Here is a 24730-nt window from a genome sequence, read left to right as displayed (position 1 = left end):
ATAATCAGCAATGAAGCAAGTCTGGTTTTGGACATGGGGTCCCCCCACCCCCCATTTATTGAGGAAGAGTCATCTTGAATTTATTAAAATTGAATGGAAAATGTCTCATTTCATCAAACACCGTCTTCATTTGACAGAGTAGGTTGTATTTATGGGTAACAATTTGAGACACATTATTATTTTTAATTAAATAAATATGAATTATTCGCTGCCAACACATTTTCTAACAGTGTTTGGCCTGGATTTTGCATGAGTTCAAATATCGTTATTGATAATAATCCCCGGTGACCCCAACAACAACCAGAGAGTTATGTGGCAGAGGGGCTGTGAACAAAGCTAACATTCAAGTGTTAGTTTAAAATTAATGTACCCTTTTTTTCCACTCTCAACACTCAGGCACACAGGATTTTGCTAGTGTAGGAACATTTGGGTTCTGGCCTGGCTTGCATGGTTGGTTGGAGCTTGAGCATTAGTGTAGGTTGACTCACCATGCACTTGTTGGGTTTCTCTCCAGAATGGACCCTCATGTGGATGAGCAGCTTGTAGCGGGCGTTGAAGGGCTTATAGCGCCGTATGCAGCCCGCCCAGAAGCAGGTGAAGTCCTCTCCTTTGCGCTGGTCGATGTGGACCTTCTCGATGTGCCTCACCAGCTCCTCCTGTTGTTCGTACGCGGCACTGCAGTCGATCCAGCGGCACACCTGCTTGTCCGCCGGCACTCCTCCTCCTCCGATCTCATCTCGCTCCGGGGCTGCGTGGGACCCCACGGAGGAGGGTTTGAGTCCCAGGGAGGAGGAAGAGGAGGCTGGCCCTGTTGGCTGACTGTGGAGCTGCAGCAGGCCCCCCTGGGTGGGGCCCACATACTGATGCAGGTGGTAGGGCGGAGGCATGGCGGGCCGCGGGGGGGCCGTGTGGTGAGGGTGACGGAGGTGCCCGCTCCGCCCGCTCAAGTGGTGGGGGTGATGGTGGTAATGATAGTGGTGTTGAAAGAGCTCATCCTCACTGGGGGAAAAGTCGTCCAGGGGCTCCTGTTTTAGGGCGGCCACTGCTCTCTGGCCCCCATCCAGCAGGGCCCCGGATCCAACCCCCATCCCTCCGGACATCAGGGTCCCGCTCATCAGCACCCCCAGACCCTCCGAGCCTCCTCCCCCTCCCCCGGACCCGGGCCCCTGCTGCATGGAGCCCTGCTCCTCACACAGCCCCTGGCCCTGCTCCGGCTCCAACGAGGACACAGACGAGGAGGAGGAGGAGGAGGACGAGCAGGCGGAGGAGGAGAGCGACAACAGGCAGGTGGCGGGTGAGGGCAGATGACAGCTCTCCTGTAGCGCAGTCCGCTGGGGGCTGCCGTGAGGCGGGGGGTTGAGGGGGGCTACCCGGGAAACAGAGGAGGAGCAGGTGGCTGCGGAGGGTGGAGAAGTAGAACAGGACAAGGAGGAGGAGGAGGAGGAAGAGGGCGAGAAGCCGGCGTTGCTGCTGTGGCTGGGCGGCGAGGGGTTGGTGCGGGGCCCGTTGACACAGGCCACCATCGACATCTGACTGGGGGAGGAGGAGCAGATGATGGCGCTGATATCGATCCCCTCCGAGGCAGCGCCGGCCGCCGACGGGGAGGCCGCGAGCACGATGTCAGCGCTGGCGGTGCCGGTGGCGGAGGTGGACTGCGAGGCCAGGGACAGGCAGAGTCTCTTCAGGCTGCTGGCGCTGAGGTGCCGCGCTGAATGACGGGTACCGGCGGTGGGGGACAAAGCCAGCGGGGAGGAGCCATCTTCATTATTAAACGGGTACGGCGCGTCCCCTGACACAGCGGCTCTGCTCAAGCCGTTCACCACGCAGTCGCCGCTGTTGCTAACGTGCGGACCGTCCACCATGTCCCCCCTCCTCACCCCCGGCCTCAGTCCCATAGCCGCACGGCAGTTGTGAAATCCGGCCTGGGGTGTGCCAGAGACCCCCGGACCTGTGGACGGGGCCGAGATCTTGTAGCCCATGGAAGACTCCTGTTTGACGGGGTAAGGGAGAGTGGATCTGACCCCGTTGGAGCTGCCGCAGCCCGGGTTGGGAGAGGCGACCGGGAGGGACCTCTGGAAAGCAGAGGAGGACCTACGGAGGGGGAGAAAATACACAGAGATGGGGGGGGGGTGAGTGCTATGCGATTAGGGCGACACTGAGGGGAATATGAGCGCTATTAGTTGACTGGCTGTTGATAGATAGAGGCCAGCTCATCCTTCTCACAACCCCCACATCTACCCACCTCCTCCAGCAAACCAACAGAATAATAACAGCATTTTAGCTACGGTACAGCATGTCTCTATTAGGAACTGAACTGAACTGAACACACAGTCCAAACCATCCCGTGTGTACAGATGTTACTGACTTATGACCATGCAACATCGGCCAACGATGATTTCATAAATAAATGAAATGAGCCCGTCTGCCATGAGGAAAAGCAATGAATGGCCATTTATAACTAAGAATAGAGTGAGAGGGGGGGACGTGGCTACAGAGAGATCGGGAGGCCTGACAGGGTCTTTGAAGACACAAAGGGGTTAAACCCAACCCAACATCGGGGAATAAACAGGGAATCACCTGTTTTTGGTGGTATAATGGCAGCCTGTGAAGGGGGAGGGGGGTATTATGGTGGGAATCTTTGCCCCGCTGAATGGGGGAGCCAGGTCGGATTTCTCCATGCGTCGCTGTGATCTCCTACATAATCATCCCTGTCAGTTGGCTCATTATGGATTTTGTCCAAAGCCCCTGAGTGATGTGAGAAGGGCCCTCTTTTTCTCTCGACTGTCCCATGAAGGAATCAGCTTTGTGCCTTGTCCCCAGCATGCCAAACGTTAGCTACTTTGCCATAGTTGTCAATTAACCCCTATTTTATACTTCACTGCACTACGGTGTCGCACGAAAATAGTGAAAATAACCGATCTACAAAATTGAACATTTTCATCTACTTTTTGAACATGCCCGAAGATATGGACACCAGGTTGAATACGGTTAACAAAATGTATAGCCTATTGAACTATGCGCTTCAGACATGTTTTGTGTAGAAGGGTTGTGATCCATTGAGTGACTGAGGATAAAGGGTTTGAGAACCGGAAAAGGGGGGGGGGGGGTGTTAGAGGTGAAGACGCACATTATTGAGACCGGATAGTGTCTGTCGCTGCACTCTTTTTATGACCCGCAGATATCCAATAAGATGCAGTCTTGAAGACTGTTCTGCAGATGAGTTTAATTACTATACTTAAAATGTTATATTCTGTAATTATATTTTTTATGAGATTGCATAGAACTTTCTGTCATGTGACATGTGAGTCAATATAATTCAATACGTTTTATAAGATTTGGTGAAACATTCTCGATTACAAACATCTGTCATCTGATTCACAACAGGACTGCAAACATCACATTTTGTTTACGATATCACGAGTCGTGCGTCATCAAAAGGAAACAACAGCAACAGGAACATAGATATATGCTGTATGTACAGCAACCAGGTTGCTGCTCCAGATGGCTTTACCTTGCGTCTTGGTGAGATCCGTCCTGAAGATGTAGGTCTTGTGTGGGTCTCTCACAGTGCAGGGTGTGGTTGTACGTCTCGGCTGGCAGTACCAGGCTCTGCCCACAGCGCATCAGGGTACCATCACTACCGCCCAGGTCACTGGCACCGTCCTTCTCCAAGCAGTAAGCACCGTTCACTGTAAAAACAGTGCCGGTGGAAAAGTGTCACGGTAATGGACTCACATAGGTCTAGTTAAACAAGCTCCTCCGCAGATGCGTGCAATCAATTCTCGATGTACTTTAAGTAGACAGATATGAGGCTATTTTGATGCACAAAAACACATGGCTAATTCATCACTTGACATGTTGTACTCACTGGGCCATTGTTTTTGTTAACAGAGCACTGAACCAAAGTCAATCTCAGGCTTTAAAAAAACTTGGCAGACGTAGATCAGATTCACAGAGCTATTGACAGCCCCGGGAGTGCCGTCAGCCACGAGAACTCCAATAGTTCAACAGCAGAGACCGTTCCATCAGTGACATGTTGAAATCCTATTACAGTAGGTAATGAACGCTCAAGGAATAGTCGCTGGCAGAAGGGACCGTGCACTGTATGTGATGATATACGGCAGAAGATGCGCTTTGGTGAACTGTTGGGCTGACAACACTGAGTGATGCAAGTGATGTTGAGTTGTGGGAAAGCACACTACTCTGTTGTGAGGAATTCATTCATCACCATTAAACATGAACAGTATGATGTTGCGAGTGTCGTCGTCGGTGGGCGAATGATCATGTGTCCAGATCAATCAGTGCCCATACCTGAGGCAGGGTTTGGCGAAAGGGCCTTTCTGTGTGGAGTTTGTATGTTCTCCCCGTGTCCCCTAGGGTAGGTACCCTCACAAAAAACATGCAGTAATCCTGGTCTCTAAACTACCTCTGAGGTACTCTGATGGTGGGGAAAGAAATGGGTCGGAATAACGTGTTCCTTCCACGTGCTACGTCCGGCCTGGGAAACTCTCCCCTGTCATGTGAAAAGAAGCAGCTTGGACTCCTCATGCATAGAAGGAAGCATGAGGTCAGTCCGCTGCCCTTCCCCAGGTTGGCAGAGGAAGTGTCGTGCCCAGGATGCATTAGATAATTGACACTGGGTGAAAAAAATGGGTTGCAAAATCATGGGATAATAATAAAAAAACAAACCTGGGCATGTCATTAAAGGCGAAAATCTTCCAAACTTTAAAAAATAACCAATCTTCAAGCTCACATTTCAAATGTTCTGTGAGTTTCTCTCACTGTGGAGGATCTAGACGCTCACAATGCGTCACAAAGTGACACGTTGTCAGCTCAGTTTGTAGATTACGGGACACTGTCATTCGATAAGCATAAAATAGGGTTTGTGGTTAGTGCAGATTAATGTTCTCTTTTATATACATGATCAGTTTTATGAGGGACTTGTGTGTAATTGACTATAGTAAGGCCTTCTTAATTTAAAACTGATCTCATTTAATTGATATGCTGCAACATATTTCATTTCATGTGTACTACTCTCGTTAAAATATGGAGGCATTTTTATTCCATTTTTAAAGGAATACTACAGCGAATTCATGCCCAGAAATTCAATCTAAACCATATTTATGCCTCAAGAATATGGCCCAAAATGTACAGCTGAATTGTCAAAGCAGGCCAAACAAAATGGTTCCAATGGGTAAGATGATATCCCCTCTTACTCATGTGTAGGAGGCCACACGTCCCCTCTTCCAACTTGCCTAACTCAATTTCTCAAATTCAATTTTCTGCTAACGATGTTATTGACAATGTTATCACACCCCATGAGCTCTTATTAAGACAGTCACCCAAACACCCCCGTCTGTCACATAGTGCAAAATGGATACAGGATTAAGAATGGAAAGGATATAGAGCAAGCAAAGGGTATCAGTAAACTAGATGAGGCAAATGTTTGCCAAGAAATTGAGGGGAGTCAGATGAAAGTTATGATGGCAAATAATGATGGGGATTGTGCAGAGGACCTGCATACACAGAACACACAGAGAGAAGGAAGGAATACAAACCTACCCTAGGGAAGACAATTTGAGTCGAGAAGAGAAAAGGAGAGGAGTTCATCATTCCATATTAACTAGAGTACCGTTAAGTGGAATATTATATTCATGTGTCATCTAGGTTCAGAATGCAGGGGGTAGAGTCATATAGAGAGGTGAGGAAGTGTATAGGCAAACCAAACAGTGGTGCTTTTCGTGGCTCGTTGGCGAAGCTTCCCCACAGAGCGATTGTATCCAACTGGAGTTGTGTACAAACATCCTCAAGGCCCCGCGGACGCCAAGCCAAGTGTTCCATGGCCGCAAATGGTGTAATCTGAACACGATGGTCAATAGTGACAACAGGATACAGTTGGGATAGAGATGAGTAAACGTCTCTTAATTAAGCCACAACGCACGCACGCATGCACACACACAGTCACACACACACAACACAGATGAGCCGTCAACACCATAAAGCAGAGGAACAGATTTTCTGAGTTATGCCTTAACTGTCCCCAGAAATAAATGCTTGGGAAACACGCACGCATGCACGCGCACACACACACACACACACACACACACACACACACACACACACACACACACATCACCATTATCATAAAGTACAGGCCTGCGCCAGGACAACTATACTAAATCTAACCCCAAATAAAAGACAATGCTCTCTCAGCAAAGCAGATTGCCCTGTTTCGAAATACGTAGGACAGTGGATGGTCGCCAGTGAAAATACACCACGGAAATCAGTAAATACACACACGCACATGCACACACACACACACACACACACACACACACACACACACACACACACACACTGGAGCACTGATTACCTGCCATTTGCTCCGTTTATAGAGATTGAAATACAACCATTGTTATCCCAGCAAGTCTTCATTTGGAGGCCTTTATGTGAATACCTGCACCACTGCCAGTAAATGTTAAACAGGGCAGAAGCATCAGACCTTTGTGTGTGCGTGTGTGTGTGTGTGTGTGTGTGTGTGTGTGTGTGTGTGTGTGTTTATGTCTTTCCTAAAGCATCCACAGCTGGTATCAGTTCTAATGGACTCACACTTCTGCAGAGCCTGGAGAGCGAGATGAGCTGGAGAGATATGGTCCTGTAAGGTCCGGTAAATTAAAGCTGCAATCTGTAACGTATTAACGAATACATACTGTATGTATGGTATGTTAATACAATATAACTACATCTGCTGTGGTTGGAGGTTGTGAAATATCTCCCTGGCCAAGCATCTTGGATGAGTGATAGGTCTCTCAGTCTCATGAGTGATAGAAGGTCTCTCTCATGTGGGAGGACATCAAAATGATGTCCTACCTTGCCTACCCCCTGGGTGGGGTTGGCAAAAGGGCCTTTCTGTGTGGAGTTTGCATGTTCTCCCTGTGTCCCCAAAAAACATGCAGTAATCCTTGTCTCTAAACTGCCTCCCCCTGGCAAGTCGGGGCGCCTGATGGAGGGGAAACGAACTGGTTGGAATAATGTGTTCCTTCCACGCGCTACGTCCAACTGGGGAACCCCCCCCCCCCCCCCCCCGCGTCAGGTGAAAAGAAGCGGCTTGGACTCCTCATGCATTGAAGGAAGCATGAGGTCAGTCTGTTGCTCTCCCTAGGTTGGCAGAGGGAGTCTAGCACCGAGGATTACATTAGATGATTGACACTCAGGTTCCACACAAAGATTCCAGACTAATATCTAACACCTGCATCCCCAAGGGACAGATTAAAGAAATGCCTCTGGTGATAAAACTGCCTCATATTTGCATACTGGGCCCTGATTGGTGCCCCGTAACTAGGGGGGCGACAGTGGCTCAGTGTTAAAGTGGACGCTTTGCATCCAGTTCGATCCCCGGGCTCCCCCAGAGTTAGTGTCGAAGTGTCCTTGAGCAAAACGCTGAACCCCTTATTGGTCCCGATGAGCAGGTTGGTGCCTGCATGGTTTCCACAACCTGAACCATCGGCGTTATAAACGGGTGAATGTTATACACAATCTATATAAAGCGCCTTGGATAAAGGTATATAAATGCACCATTTACAACCGAGCGAGGCCCTACTACAAAACATTGCTGAGGGCTTTTTCTTTTCTTGCACTGGCAGATTCGTCTGGTTTCCAGGCTATCAAAGTTTACCTAAATTGTACACTTTGTTGTTTTCTTTATAAGGCTCCTGTGTACAGGTGTTGTCAAATATACTTTAACATAAACTTAACTGAATGCAAGAATATCAAAAGAAGCGGCTGTTCCCTCCAACCAGCCCTTTTTAGTTTAAAGTCTTCTGTTTGTATAAAAGTCAATTCAGATCAAACATTTATATAGCTGCAAGGATCACAGTGGAAATAATACTTTATTGTGTTTCACCGGTGACAATGTCTTGTCCTGCTGCAAGCGAGAGGGCAGCTCTCCAAGGATGACAATGTCAGTCGGTTCAAACCACGTTTTGGTGTAATGAGCAGCGCAGCCTCTAGGGGCCAGTAGCGAGTCTTTCTCTCACAAGCATAACCTGATTCATATTTTCGTATTTAAAATTATCCAATAAACTAAACTGAAAAGCATGTTTTGTTTAATACACAATGTGCTTCAGTGACTCTGCACAGAATTGCACTTGTTCATTTCTGTTTTCCTTGTGTTGTTTCAGATGATTTATATTTTAATACATTTGATTTCCAGTACACATTGACTCACATGTACAGTACAGTATGTACTGTCCTGTATGTAAGTATGTCTCTGCATGTATAGTATGTATGCCTCATATACTGTAGGTATGTATGTATGTTTCTATGGAAATAAACAATTGAACTTGGACACAAAGGGATAGAGAGGTCAGAGGTGTCTCTGCTTTGGGCTTTAGATGTCAAAGTCCTCGATCAGCATATATGCTGTACAATGTTAGCGCTCCAGTGATTTAGAGCTTTGCAACATTAACAGAATCAGTCATGCTCTGGCCGGGGAGACAGAAACAGACTTTTCCACATATGGTGGCTTGGACGCAACCCAGCGGTAAATTCAGTTTATATTGAATGTGCCATGGTAATTCAGCGTTGAATATTTCATTGTGTGTTAAGGCCCCGATTGATCAGGAGGTGGACGCCAGGGGGAGGGAAGGAGGGAGAGAGGACAGAGATAGAGAGGGAAAGAAAGAGACAGAGAGAAAGAGAGAGAGAACTATAGGGAGAGGAGGTGTGTACACACTATACACGTGTGTGTGTGTGTGTGTGTGTGTGTGTGTGTGTGTGTGTGTGTGTGTGTGTGTGTGTGTGTGTGTGTGTGTGTAGGTCTGCACATGTACACTCCGTGACATTGTTCGATGTGTGTGCGTGCGTGCGTGCGAGCCAAACCTGCCTGATATGGACGGTCCATGGGTGGTCTGTTGAGCAAGGCGGCTGTGTGTTCATAGTAGCCTTCATACTTAACATTCCATCGTCTCTGGATATGAACTGTACTTGATGAATGAGCAGGAACTTCAGATGTTTGACCCCGAGGGGGAAACAACGGCTGGCTCTCTCGTAAATGAATATCTGTTGTAGTTTTAACCTAATCATCTTCCTCAATTTGTAGGTACAGCAAGTGGAAAATAGTTAACACACCTTTCTACTCTAATGAGTTTTAACACTGAAACCACTGTGCCATGCGGGCTGGGTTGCAAAGTACATTTCTGTGCAAGCGGCACACTTTACTACTTATATCGATGGAAATAAGCGAATTAGCACAACACCCCATAGCCCCATTCAATTCCCATTCAATTCAATGCAATTCATTGAGGGCTTATGGTAGGGGAAATAGCCAATAAGGAGCTTTTGCACAAAAAAACACCTGGACCTCTTTGGTGGGGACGTAACAACTACAAATAAAGGTAAGAAAGCCTTCTAGCATGGAATTCTCCTTTAACTCCACATCCCGACAGAGTCAGTTTTGACAACACGGAGATGGACGCTGTTCAGAGACACACATTTGTTATAGTGTTCAGCCACAATTAGGCATGCCACTCTGAGGGCTTGACATCAGAGATGGAGAGAGCTCCGTCTCTGATGTGCGTGGAGGGAGAGAGAGAGAGGAATAGAAGAGAATGTAGTGGGATTAAACGAGAGCTTGAGAAAAAGAGAGAAAAAGAAGAGAGAAGATAGACGGTACAGTGAGTGTGTGTGTGTGTGTGTGTGTGTGTGTGTGTGTGTGTGTGTGTGTGTGTGTGTGTGTGTGTGCACGCGTGCGTGCGAGAGAGAGAGAGAAAGAAAAAGAGAGACATGCCGGTGCCAGAAGCACCCGAGGCAGGCATTCTGTTCAATACAGACACATGTACAGTACAGATGTGTTGGATCATCCTCACATGCAAACCACTGATGTCAGCATTAACATCCACAAATGAACACACAAAGAAGGGCCCTATTGTAATGTCCCCTCTTTACACGCCATCACCCATGACAAGAAAAATCACAAAATGCACCATTGAATGATAACACGGTACTTAATGATACAATCCAGCCCCGAACATCAAAAAGTGGGATGTTCCATCCAATGACTGCCATCACATGGCTATTGTCTCCGCCCGCCCCCTTTTCTATCTGAAGTGGTATGTTCTGTTCAATCAGCATCACTAAAGTGAGGCTAAACGGAGGAGCTCACTGAAGATTATGTAGGGGCAGGGGGGGGTGGGTGGTGGGGCTGCACAGGGTTGGAGATGCGGGGTAAGATTAATAGGGGAGCACTATGCTCTGTTGCACATGAGTACATAAACTATGGCTTCAAACAAGGGGTGTAATTATAAAAAAGGGATACGCGTGGTCGCGGCTGGAGAACTGACTAACTGCGGGGACACGTGTGATTATTTCTTGGCTCTGCCACGGCGGGAGAAAGGCGGTTCCAATCACTCCCCTCCAATACGTTATACTGTTCTGATGTCATCCATTTGTCATGCTTCCTTCTGCTGCTCAGAGAGCCGCAGGGGAACACAAATAGCATAAAGCACGTAAAGAATATCAGATGCATCATAACCACCGGTGGAAAGTGATTTTCAATCCTTTCCCTTCGCTGATTAAAACATCTGCGGTAACCGTAGGAGATTTCTGTTCCTTTTGCAGAGCAAGACAATAGACAGAAACAGAACAAATTAATGGACAGAGACTTGATAATTAGGATAATTAGGGTGCGACTCCCTCGTTAACAGAACTATGCGGTCACACTGCCGGTGATTAATTTGATGATTGAATACAATTCACATAATATTGGATGAATTTCAAAGTGGGAACAGTGTGTGTGTGTGTGTGGTGGTGGTGGTTTAGTCATAGGCAGTTTGGTTGCAATTGCAGCGAAATGTAATTGTACACCTATTCATGCGGCCCTGAGGGGCTGATGATCAGAGTGGCGTTCAAGTTCAATAGTGTTGTGCCTTGGCTAAAAAAAGGCCCTTCCTGATCTCGGTGACTAATAAATGACTAATAAAGCTAAGCAGACACATGTCTCCAATCTAGGAGAACTTAACCCCCCTTGGAAACAACACAGCTATTATCCCAAGATACGCAGTTATGACTGCATTACCATACAAAGCATTCCAGTCCATATAGTATTGCAACTATCAAACCACATCATTGCATAGTTGAGTGTCGATGTCTCTGTCTCTCTCAGTCGTCTATCTGCCCTGTTTGCTCTCTCCTTCTCTTGCACTTTTTCTGTCTTCATTACTTGCGCAAGCAGAGCGCGCAAGTAATAATTTCGCCCGGTCTGTGTGCACCGTGCCAGCCAACCCGCCACTTGATGCGTATGCAAATAAAACAGCAAATTTGTGCCTGGTTTGCTGGGACCAGATTACATAAATGACCATATGTCTTACGTCATCATTTAGAGCTAGGCATAGGTATACTATATACATAATCAGTAAAATAAAATAGCAAATTGTGCCTGATTTGCTGGGACCAGAGTACGTGGTGTGTATATGTATGACTAGCTCTCAATGATGACGTAAGATATATGGTCATTTGTGTAATCTGGTCCCAGCAAACCAGGCACAAATCTGCTGTTTTATTTGCATACGCATCAAGTGGCGGGTTGGCTGGCACGGTTTTTGGCGCAAAGTAACCACAGTATACCGCTAATCAACTTACAACCACATACTCTATAATATATAGTATATGTATACGTATGTCTTATGTCATCATTTAGAGCTAGTCATACGTATACTATATACATAATCAGTAAAATAAAATAGCAAATTGTGCCTGATTTGCTGGGACCAGAGTACATGGTGTGTATATGTATGACTAGCTCTCAATGATGACGTAAGAAATATGGTCATTTGTGTAATCTGGTCACAGCAAACCAGGCACAAATCTGCTGTTTTATTTGCATACGCATCAAGTGGCGGGTTGGCTGGCACGGTTTTTGGCGCAAAGTAATCACAGTATACCGCTAATCAACTTACAACTACATACTCTATATAGTATATGTATATGTATACGTATGTCTTACGTCACCTTCATGTCAAGATTAGGCTTTAAACAATTAAATAAAAATCCAACTACAGATTACGGAAGTATTTTAGATCATGTATATTTTAACAAATGTGAAAGTATTATTACAGAAATTGAAGTTAGAGACACCTACGTATTACTCTGATCATGATTTAGTATTAATATCACTATATTCCAAGATGAAATACATTTAAAACAATTGACAATTTAGAATAAATAATAGAATAATTATACTGTATAACATATTTTAATTCAGTTTATATACTTTTTTTTTCATCACATATCAATGATTTATTTTTCTTTAAAAAACTATAAAGGGATCCAGAATATATCTACATCGATAAAACTGTATTTCTTATATAGATAGAAACTTGAACCATACTTAATAATACTAGGTGTTTATATGCATAAAGTAGGTAGGTAGCAAATAGTTACACCTAATAATTAGACATTTCAAACGTTCCTTCACAGAGATACTGAGATTTGACAGTTTACAGCGGTCGAAAGTACTTGCGTGCTCTGCTTGCGCACTAGTGTGCAACAAGCAAGTATGCACTCGACAGAGTGCAGTTCTAGTTGTCTCTGCCATCGCCCCTGTTCGTCCGTGTATCTGTCTGTATGTGTGTGTACAGCTAATCTCTGGCACCATTGGCCCTGGATAGCCATATATGAAGACTAGGTCTAGGTGATGATCCATCACCTAGATTTGCAAATATGGAGCCGGCCAGCAACTCCATATACGAAGCTGACCTGATCTGACATAGGCCTGTCTTCGATGTCTCCCTTTTGACTGATACCTACCTGTCTGGCCTTACTAATTAGCACACATTTTACGCCCTACCTGGCCCGAAAACGTCAATTAAAAAAGGAAAAAAAGGGTCCATATATGGGCATTCCCAGACCATCGAAAGTTTGCATGTTCTATCTGAAGTTTAAGAGGAAGGACCTCACTTCATCACACCATGCCTTATTCTATTCTCTCTCTCTCTCTCTCTCTCTCTCTCTCCCCCCCTCCCTCCCTCCGGTATCTCTCCTTCTCTGTGGACAATAGGACTCCCGCATCTGAGCAGCAGATGGCCCTTGCAGCATTATTAAGTGTAATTGGTGGTAATCTCGGGCGATTTTTTATTTCGGTGACACTTCATTTTCTATAATTCTCGCCTCTCCCTTTTAAGTCACCTAAGCGCCGTGTTAAGTGCTGGAGTGAGACTGTGCTTGTGCCAGCGTTTAATGTGTTCAAGTCTTCCGAAATGCGGGGCCTCAATGCAAAGCAGATGTGCGGACAGCATAGATGGTTAAAGGAGAGAAGGGGAGGAGAGAGGAGAACGGAGGGGAGGGGGAGGAGAGTGATCAGAGATGTACTGTACTTTCAGCAAAAGGGTCTTCAGGAGGGGAACGGGATGTCAGGAGCGAGGCGAACACATGAACCCAGGCCACAACAAACTGCCAAAACGGTAAGACAGATGCTCTTAGAAATCCAGCGTGACACCTCAACTGGCCTCGCTCCGACTCCATAAATCACAACATTCAGCACTTAAACAGTTAATAATGATCGTTTTATTCCCCCTCCCACCGCAAATGCCCTTGCCCTTGTTCCGTTTCCTCTTGAGACACATCCATGGACAGAGGCGTGTGTGTGTGTGTGTGTGTGTGTGTGTGTGTGTGTTTGAGTGAGTGAGTGAGTGAGTGAGTGAGTGCGTGCCTGTGTGCGTGCACATGCATGAGACGGCAGACAAGAAACTTTGCAGCGGGACGCTCCGGTTGTGTGCGTGCTGTCCGGCACAGATGTTGTACATTACCGTCCAAAGCTTTTCCCGGCTTCTCTAAATCTCATAACTCATGTCTATATTTGTGTCTGCGGCATAGGCCCGGAACTTATTTGTTTGGTTAGTAATGGATGTATGATTGAAAAACCTGGGGGCACAAGTAAATGAAAAATAACAGCGTCTAGGGGAAAAAAGCTCCTCTTAAAACAGGTGCGGAGCAAGGGGCAGAAGAGAAAAAAGTCTATTAAATTAAGGGTAAAGAAATGTCTGTGTTTTCATAGTGGGATTACTAATACCAGCAGACATGAGAACTTTCATGAGGATGAAATCAGTTTGTTCTGGCAGTTTTCTTTTTGGTTGTGATCAAATAGGTATTCTCATTGAGGTCTTTAGTTCTTATGGACAACGTGGTCATCGGCTGTTAAAGAAACAATGAACAACAACACTGTCAAATCTACAGTGTTATCTTCTCCATTTGTAACTCAGGAGTTTAGAAATGGAACCAGTTACAATGGAAGAGTGTACACATTTGTACACTCTTTTATATATGCATAGAGGGGTGTGTGTGTTTCTATTTTGTGCATGTCAAAATACGTTTCTTGAAAATAGCAGATAAAGCTCAAAACAAAACATGTATGTTGCGATTGTGATCGGCCAGTTATGATCGGCACTGTCAAATGTTGAGTAGTTGTTGTACAAGTAGGCTATGCATAGGGCGATTAAAGACCACTAAGCAAACCACAATAACTCAACCAGACAATATTTTATAATGTAGTCTACCTAGAAACGGTTGTATACAATTCTGTAGTAAGAAACCATCCTCTTATTAAAAACTGATCAGTTGCATATAGTCCAAACAGCCCCTTCCCTGATAGTCAGGGTAATGTGGTTGTTGAAACCTGACTTTAGGAGGAAGAGCACAGATGCTGCAGGGGGAAGCACGTTTCCTCCTAACATCAGGCATTTAAAGCACAGCAGTGTTGGCCGCATGCAGCCATGAACACAAACAAATGGCTGGCAGTGAACCACCCTCCTGCCTCCAAACTCCAGTGACCCCACCTCACCCTACCCTATACCCTTTGCCACCCAGTGGTGGAAAGAAACCTTGTACTTGTATTGTACTTTTACTACTAAGTATTTGAAAAGTTCGGCCATTTGAAAATAGCCGATCTACAAGCTCACAATGCGTCGCGATGCGACACATTGTGGGCTTGTAGATCTGCTAGTTTCAAAAGATTATTTTACATTTGAAAACTTGAGTTTTTGATGCGAATACTTTAATTTTGAATTCCAGACTTTTACTTTTACTTTTTTACCCCCCCCTTAGCTCGGTGACTTCACTCATTGCACTGCTGTAAAAAGAGGAACACTGAGAGAATCTCAGCCCACACTTGAGAGAGAACGTTACTTACTGTGAGGTTATATTACACCTGCATGGACATGCGCACACACACACACACACACACACACACACACACACACACACACACACACACACACACACACACACACACACACACACACACACTACAAAGACATGCAGTGTCTCTTTTTCACTCTCTTTCTCTCTATGCTTTCTCTTTATGTCTTTTCACGTGTACAAACACACACACACACACACACACACACACACACACACACACACACACACACACACACACACACACACACACTGTACGAAGTAAAATGATGCTATTCAAACAACTGTGAACATTCGTGATTTGATTCTCTAAATTGAAAGCCTGCAGTTACTCACTCACTGCAAACCACTGGTCTCTGTTGTCCATGTCCATTAACTTAATTAAGACTTTACACTTGCACATGTCACCACCTGGTGGTAGCACGCTGTCACTAATGCACCTATGGAAGTTAATCTACAAACAATGTTCAAAGGTGAAAGGATGTGTTAGCAAGAATGCAGAGAGAACTACGGATGCTGTGTGAAGAATGAAAAGAAAAATAAATAAGGGAAGACATAGGCCTGCACCTGCAAAATGAATAGCAATCACGTTAATTGACGTCTGATCAATAACAGCAGTGCTGTTGAAACACTGTTCCCTGTAACTGACTGTTTTCATTATTTACTGGACTTGGATTTTTCCTCTCTCTTAAATTCACTGCCTGACCTTTTGATCCAAGAATTGACAGCATGTTTACTTGAAGTAAATTTACTGGTATATTGAGGCTGTAAAAGGTTTGTTTAAAAAACCAAACGCTTGTTAACCCTGGAGTAATAGAGACGTTTCAGTACCTTCAGTTATAATGGCTTAAGAAAGTTCCAATCTACACGTCAAACTCTACAAGAGCATTTGTGAATAAAACCAAAATTGAGATTATTTCCAGGTTGTATCTTCAAGGTTACTATGAACCACAGTTAATCCCAGCAATCACGTTTTCCCAGCGGATCAGTCCACTGCCAAGAATAAGGACTCTAAATCACTAACTTTGGGAAGTCTCTCAGCGCATTGCCTAGGAAATCATCCCTTAATAACAGACTCTACCACAAAACCCTCAAAACGCAATAACTCTATGCCCTATAATCCATACAGTCGGAAAATGAGCCAAGCAGAATACCATGACTTCCGCCTATCTGGTGGTGGTGCTGCATATTTGTACAGGTGTGGATTGGAAAAGAGCATGACCAATGCTCTGGGTCTGGGTCTGATGCCAATCCAAATTCTGGAGAGTCCTTCACCTACAATTAACGATTTATTTTGAATAATATTTTTTTTAAAGAAAGAAAAATATTGAAGTGCAAAATTAATACTAATTTGAAAAACTTAAAAGTTTGACAATTGCAACGTGTTGTGATCTTTTTTTACCTTTGAATCTTTACACATTGGCTGCATAATTTAAAAAAAGTCAATTAATGGCCAATATATCGGTCTGGCTGATACATCAGTCTGGTTCTAGTGTGGAAAGGACCGAGAGACAGACATACAGATGTGACAGTCAGACATACTGACGTACAAGACAGATGCTATGATGGCACAGGGCTGGCACACATGACGGGAATGGCCATGGCCCAGTGTGACAGACATCTTTATGGGGCAGGTGTCCCCGGAGCCAAGCCAAGGGTCCTGAAGTCCCTTCAAAGGCAGACAAGAGGCAGCTCTGTTTGGTTAGGCAGCAGTAAATACTGTTGAGGTGATGTAGCCAGTCCTCAGAGAGGAGAGTGAAAGTGTTGGGGCTGACAAGCATTGAAAAGCGCCACGCCCCTGTATGGTCGTACAGAAAATATCAGAGGCCACGTTTGTTTGAGCGTATAGCCCACTTCTCAAAAGAACTGCATCAAGTTGTTTCCTATAGAGCGTCGCAGTCCCGCCCCCTTTCAGAACGACGAGTGGCCCAGAAAATAATTCCCCATTCATTTTCCCCATAGGCTTTACAAAAACTATTTATTTAAAGACGTTTACGCTATGGACAAAGCCAACTCGAGTTGTGACAAATCATGACAATAAACACAATGTAGTCTGTGTATGTCAAATTTATACTTTTTTAAATTTTCATACATACTGTACATTTCAATACCATTTTATAACTGACGTTTTGTGCGTGCGTGTGTGTGTGTGTGTGTGTGTGTGTGTGTGTGTGTGTGTGTGTGTGTGTGTGTGTGTGTGTGTGTGTACCCCTGAGAAAGGCTGGTGTATATGAATGTGTTGCACAACATAAACAGGGCGAGGGAGTGCAGAGCATGGACCTTTCCCTTACTGCACATTAATCGTCAGGCTGTCCCTGTGCATGCTGAAGTCATATCAAAACACCATGGAAGTCCCCCTGCAAGGCTGCAACTGGTGTGAAATCACATCCATTTGTCAAACACCATTGACCTGTATTTGTAAAAATTACTGTAATGATACAATAAAACTGTCCTTGTTGAGAATAATGGCTGGCTTAACTAAATTGATTTCAGCGTTTGAAACAATGCTCATTAATGTGACCCATATTCCGAGGGACAACTTTATAGCGCTGGCGGGATTTGATTTGCACAGTAGGCACGCACACATGCACGTGCGCATGCACGCACGCACGCACACACACACACCACACACACACACACACACACACACACACACACACACACACACACACACACACACACACACACCACACACACACACACACACACACACACACAAACACACTAATACACTCATACACAAGTGACCAAGAGGGAGCAATTTTTCCTTCAGCGTGTGTTTTCCCTGTGTTGTCATACAGTTAGGAATGCTTAGAATATACATAGTCCTGGTGACCTGCAAATAACTTAGAACTCCAATGTTCCACAATGTTTTACTGTAAATGACATAGGGAAAATAATGTATACGGACAAATAAAATTTCCTGAAATATTCAGGGGTGATATAAAAGGTTTTGCACCACAATAAGGTACAGTATATGTCCCCGATTATTTCTAAATGTATGATATAAAACGCACTGTGTATGCATGCATGAACACACGTGCATGTGTTCAAATTAAAATAATTTAAATCTATTCAAAAGCTGACTACTAAGCAAGTGGAAAAGGCAAAAGAAATTGCCTGCACTCTGACTGGGGGACAGATGGGAATATGCTATGGCTTGATCAACCTGGCATCTCTGTGGTAAATGGTGCATTTATATAGCACCTTTATCCAAGGCGCTTTACATAGATTGTGCATTAATTCACCCATTCACACACTGATGGCGGGAGAAACCATGCAAGGCACCAACCAGCACATCAGGAGCAATTTGGGGTTTAGTGTCTTGCTCAAGGACACTTCGACACTAACTCTGGGGGAGCCCGGGTTCGAACAGGCAACCTTGCGGTTAAGATCCAGCCACTCTACCCCTGAGCCACCACCGCCCCTGTGGAAAATGGTGAAAATAATCTACAACCACACAATTGTCGTTGTGAGTTTGTAGCAACTTTTGATATCTGCCTGTAGAGCTTCACCTATTTTCCACCAGATACGGTTGAAAATGGTTGAAGACAAGTTCTCCTTTAAGTAGTGGTTTAAGTAATTGTTTAAGTAATTGTTATCCAAGGCTAGCGTTGTGACACTGCCAGTGTCACAGTTTGGACCGAGATAGCCTGGTGGTACAGAAACACACAGTCCTGCCTATGTATGTCCTCCCGGCCAGCAGTGCACCCAATATTTACAAGCAAGCCCAAAATCTGCGAGAGCCTTCGATTGAACACAGATGGCAGGAAATTCCTCTGAAATGACAGTGGCCAAACTCCACCGCAGAACATGAGAGTGATCCTGCATAGCAGACGCACCGAGGAACCATCCTGTATGCATTCTATCTCTGTCATTTTCTCACCCACCAACCACCGCCTGCCATCGATTACAGTTTCACACAAGTGAAGATTTATAGGACTTCTGTAAAACAAGTGATCAATTTGCAGCAATTACTCTACATTTTTGGAGGCGGCATCGGGGAGAAATAAATGAATGCCTGGGCAAAAAACAAGGAAGAAAAATTACCCTGATGGTCGGCGGTCCAAATGAGAGGTAAAATGTAAGTGGTTGTAATTAGATTGCATCTGAACGGAGCAACATTTGAAAATGATTATTTTGTTACCTACACACTGCATGTAGCCTTCTGTTATTCTCAGAGGGGATGCTAGTTATTTAAAACAAGGCCCAAGCCAGATGTTTTGTAGACCAGAAAGGAGTGGAAGGAATCATATTTCACTTCCTACTTTATTCTTATGATTGTTTTAGGGCAGGAAGAATCATGGAACACTACTTTGTGAATAGGATATGTTCAAAGCATGCACATGATAATTGCTCAGGTTTTTTGAAGTTTCCGGCTAAGAGTCGAAGAAAATGGTTCCTCTGCTGTGTAGACAATGAGTATTAGCTAATAGCTAGTTGAGATGATTAGGGGTATAGCTTAGACTCGAAATGCAAAGTCTTTGAAGGAAAATGACGGGCACAATTTGCTTTGACAGTGGAGGCAGAGAGGGGGAAGCTTTTATTTTGATTTGATTATTGGTGTTGTTTCATGTCGCAATTCTCCAGGCCCCTCCAGAATTTCAGAGCAAAAAAGTAAGTCGATCCTCTTCAGCGCAAGGGACCAAGTCCCTCTGTGTATCCTCAAAACAAATGTTATCATACAACTAAAGACAGATGACACTGTGTGCTGCTGCTCATGCCAAGTCCATGCTGTGTAATGGCATTGAACAATGATACATTGTCAAATCCAGGGTGTTAACTCGTAAAGTCTAAAACATTACACTGACATTACACAGTACTCATTAGTACATAATTATTATCTGCATGTAGTCTACATTGCAAAAGATTTCCATCTAATCTCATATTTCTTAAAAGAGATTATTTGTGACTCTTTGTTGAAAATGTACTCATATTGGGGGGGGGGGGGGGGGGGGGGGGGTAGTGCAGAGATATCTTGTGCAAGGGGAACTTTTGGCCTAAGGATTTCTGCCTATGGGTTTATCCACTAGTCACTACCAGCTGGTCTATATGATGTCGCTGCGCTAGTAGTGACTTTTTCACAACTTTCTTCTCATTGGCTGTCCTTTAAGATTCCTTTAAGATTCAATAGTCCTGTTTTAGCTCGGCACAAGCTGGTATAATATATGACTTTGTCTTCTTTCTTGCTTTTCTTTTTCCAGTATAGGCCCTGTCTTCCCTCGCAACCCAGGTCAGACCTACAGTATGTTCCCTCGGGTTAGGGTAAGGGTAGGGGATGGGGTTAGGGCTGAGGAAAAATAGACATGCGCGTCTCAAACTACTGGTCACTTGAATTTCAGCTGTTGCTCAGCAAATAACATCAATCAATGTCAGACACCAAAGGGCATCAGGAAACCTGAAAAAAATGAGTACCTTCATGACCCTGCTGCTATAATGGAACCTTCCATTGCCTTAGAATGCACCACACTGCCAACTCAATATCAGGGTCTTCATGAATATACAGTGTAAATAAGAGGAAAGGGCCCCACATTTTCCACTGAGCAAACCTGTGTTGAGTTTCAAACCACACATACCTAAGGGAAGTCAGCAATACCATTATTTTATTGTGCGGGGAGTCTTCTCTCACCAAAGGCTTTGGCACTACGATCTGCCCCCCACCACCTTCCAACCGCACGCACACAAACATGGATACAGGCAGGAAGACATGTACGTGTGGCTGACTCCCTCCCCTCCCCTCCCCTCCCCCAACACACACACAGGCCCCGGGGTAACCTGAGATGGATGGTTCATCCTAAAATATATCATCTGACATCAAACAGAGCTTCTCCTAGCTGGACAGAGAGGAGGCAGGCCTACACTCCCCATCTCCTCCTCTGGTCCTCTCGTCCCAATGCACTGCAACCTCAGGAAGCGTCCATAGTAGGCTATCACCGCTTGAGAAATGATGGCATGACTCAGGGGACTCTGTTGTGCTGGGGATTGAGGTACTGTGGGCCCCCGTAAAAACTCTGAAACGTTACCGAGCGACACCTATGGAAACACATTCAATCTTACACCGTGGGGGGTCAATACGCAGGTATTTACACAGACAGCGGCCCCAGCGCGTTGGAATGGACAGGGCCACCATCAAAGAACTTTACGAGCGAATATATTCTCACTGTGTAAGCATTTGGATGTCCAGGCTTTAAAGCTCTCCTGTGTTTTCCCTTCTCTTGTTTAATGGCTGTAATAAGATTCCTTTTATTATGATTTCTGCTCTCGCTGCGACTGCGTCCCTCCCCTCTGTTGAGTTAGCCAAATGGATATGGCTGAAACCGTAGCCGAGTTGTGTCACAATAGCAGTGAAACCTCTTTTTTTTCTCTTTTTTTTTACAATGTCGGACTAACGGGTTAGTCCAAATGCAATGTAACACAAAGGTCATTAGAGTAAAAATCACCAAGAACAATACAGTACAGGAGTTGGTCAGTGTGACTTTGATGCAGAGAGGCGTACATCTGCTGAGGAAGGCATATGCATGCATGGCAGGATGACCTAATAGCCACACATACACAGCAGTGGGTCATGCAAAACAGTAAAGACAGTAGGCTATTATCACACCACATGTGTACAGTACACTGTGCATTAGCTTCCATGCACTGTAGGCCAAATGATCGTGGTCATTCTAGTGCTTGGCAGAGTCATACAGTATGTCCCAAACAGGTGTGTGTGGCAGTGGAAAATAGCAGCATTACACAGTATTATGTAGCGCTGGGCAATATATTGATATATAAGACTAGATGACGTAGATGTCCTTTGTGATTTGGGATATTTTAATATCGTGATATGGCAAATGTGTTGTCTTATCTGATTTTAACACTATGACTGTGGCCTATTGGCCACAAGTGTTAAATAGCTTGCGCAGGGCCGGGGCCCGGAGACTACTACTCAACTACTTCCGTTTTCCCCGGTCGGAGGAGGCTCGCAGATCACCACAATACAATACTATCGTCATAATATCAATATTGATGTATTTGGTAAAAAATATATAGTGACTTCTGAATCTTGATTTTGTCGCCCAACCATAGCTAGTATTATGGCTACATTATACTTAGTCGTACGAATGGGTCCTGCAACTAAAATAGCAGATCGAATACATTTGGGGTGTGACTCCACCACACGACAAAGCACAAATCACGGTTTAAGTCAACCATGTCAATCCAGGTGTGAAGAATGTGCAACACAAAAGATGTCAATTCCGAGCTTCTGGAACGAGTTCTGGTGAAAAGGGGCCTAATCAGACGATAATGAGTAGATATAAAGAAATCATTCTGCGTTTGAATCACTCAGTCTATGCCATCTGTGTTGCTTGGCTGCTAGTGGCCAGAAAGTTTAGTATAGCTAAATGAGGAGGGAATCACCAAGAGCTTTGGGCCTTAGCGTGTGTCAAGCCTTTCACATAACCTGGCACTCATTGTGAAGCTCTTTTACGAACCATAAAAAATATTCATTTCGCCCCTGACCTGTTTTCCAATATAGTCTCCAAACCCATAAAAGGGTTTGCTTTTCATTTATTTTTATTTGAGGAACTTTGAAATGCAAATGTTTGTTTCCTTGCGTGTTAAAAAATGAGAGGAGCCATCTTAAAAGAGAATCTGATGTGAAATATGAATTCTGGCTATTTTACATCATCCCTAACATAAACATTGGAGGGGGAAAAAAGCGGTGGGTTCTCAGTATGAGTCTTTTTGTGCTGTTAAATGAGTGTACCTTGGCAGGCCACAGTGTACATATACCGATGCTCTGCCTCTCTAACTGGACTCACTTCACGTCTCAGAGCTCTTGAGGCTTGTAGAAGACTGGCATCTTTACAGCGGGCTAGATTAGCCATGTTTTCAAGTCAAACGATGGGCCCAGCCCTATAAAAGTGTGCGCTGTGGGCAAACGGTGTGTGTAGATTTATAGGCAATGCTATCAAGGACACAGCTAAAAGGTCTTGCTTCCCTTTGCTTAAGTTGTGGTTTTCAGGAGGGTGGTGGTGGTGGTGAGGGTGGAATAGTATACCGCACATGGAATTCATAATTTATCCATCATTAGGTGGTAAGTTCAGACAAGTCCTCATCCTTGATGCTATCAGTATTACTTTTTTATGATTACGTATTTATATTGTATTTAAATTGTATTTATTTATTGCAGAACTATCTTAAGATGTATTATTCCCATTGTATCAAATTTTCTAAAACATTTACAAATAGTAAAAAAATATATAAAAAATATAACATGCTGGCACTGGCAGTTTACACTAGAAGACAATAATACCAGCACCAGGACAGTGTAAACAGATACAATAACGAGAATCAGGGTAATCAAACGCACAACAGATGCATGAAAAATGAATCTGAATAATAAACTGCAAAGACCAGACTAATTCATGAAATTGTTGCAAAACATTCTGCTCCAGACCCATCAAACATGTCTTTAGTCAGACACCGGACACAACCGATCTACAAGCTCACAATACATTGCTAGCACGACACATTGTGAGCATATAGATGTAGATGTATAGATTCTGTGTGCAACACGATGCACAACCGAGTATAGCTCAGGCTTCACAAAATACACTTGGAATGTTCCTAAATGTCTCAAAGGAGACAGCATAAACAGTGATGTTTTATTCAGCTCATTGGGGCATGCCAACTGGTCCGTGTACAAAGGCCTGAGCTCACGGAGGAACAAGAACTGCATGGAGTCCATTAGATGCCCAACGTGCTCTGAAGATGTGGCTAAGGCCATGTAAACAATGAGCACGCAGGAGATGAGGCAGAGTCCTCCTCTTCAACGAGAAACACCCTCGGAGAGGTAATTGAAGAGCTTAATTTAGGAAAGATGGAAGGCCGCAGGGTTGTAGGACTGGCGTGGGAGTGGGCGGGGGTTTTGAAGGGAGAATGAGGCAATGATGGATCCGAAGAAACACACAAAGAGCTTTCTGTCATCACCTAGGCTTGCATGTTACACCAAAATGTTTTGTTGCCCTCATTAATGTCAGTCTTCGGGGGAAGTTGTGGTGATGTAACCTTATTAGATAATTAGATGTTCCATTGAATTCAGAATTGTAATGCACATGGAATTCCACACAAGCTGTCATGTTGATAGCAGATTGGATCTAAAATGTTGGCAATGTGGTTTAGAGCTGTCAGTGTGTATTGTTGTTTGCTTGGTTTGATGATTTGTTAAAGCAGTTTATTCTAAAGTATTGATTGTGTCAATATGTATTTATTTACAATATACTTAACCACTTATTTTATACCCATTTTTTACTTTGGCTATTCGACAATACGTAGGTGATCTACAAGTTGACAACGCATTTCTTCGTGACGCATTCTGACCTACTGTAGCAAGAATGTTGAACATGCCCAAAATAGGGCCACTAGATTGAAAGTGTGCAAGCAATAATACACACAAGGCTGTGGTATATTGTGATTGGCTATGTGTGTATTATGGCATTTATAACACATTAGCAGACATCATAATTTGATCCAAAATGTTATATTGCTAACTAAA

At 44.4% G+C, this 24730-nt stretch overlaps 1 protein-coding gene across 2 annotated transcripts in view; it reads right to left on the bottom strand.

Annotated features, from left to right (window-relative positions):
* Positions 1-24730, bottom strand: part of glis1b (GLIS family zinc finger 1b) — a 99415-nt gene that overhangs the window by 57390 nt on the left and 17295 nt on the right. For both annotated transcript variants that reach the window (XM_080769348.1, XM_080769349.1), the window contains exons 3-4: positions 3512-3689; positions 489-2091 (exon numbers count right to left, since the gene is read on the bottom strand). In XM_080769348.1, coding sequence (XP_080625474.1) covers positions 489-2091; positions 3512-3689 — 1781 coding nt within the window. The remainder of the gene's footprint in view (positions 1-488; positions 2092-3511; positions 3690-24730) is intronic.

The sequence above is a fragment of the Protomyctophum bolini genome, assembly GCF_963924005.1.
Source record: "Protomyctophum bolini genome assembly, chromosome: 8".
NCBI classification, from domain to species: domain Eukaryota; kingdom Metazoa; phylum Chordata; class Actinopteri; order Myctophiformes; family Myctophidae; genus Protomyctophum; species Protomyctophum bolini.
This window is presented reverse-complemented; position numbering and strand designations above follow the sequence as displayed.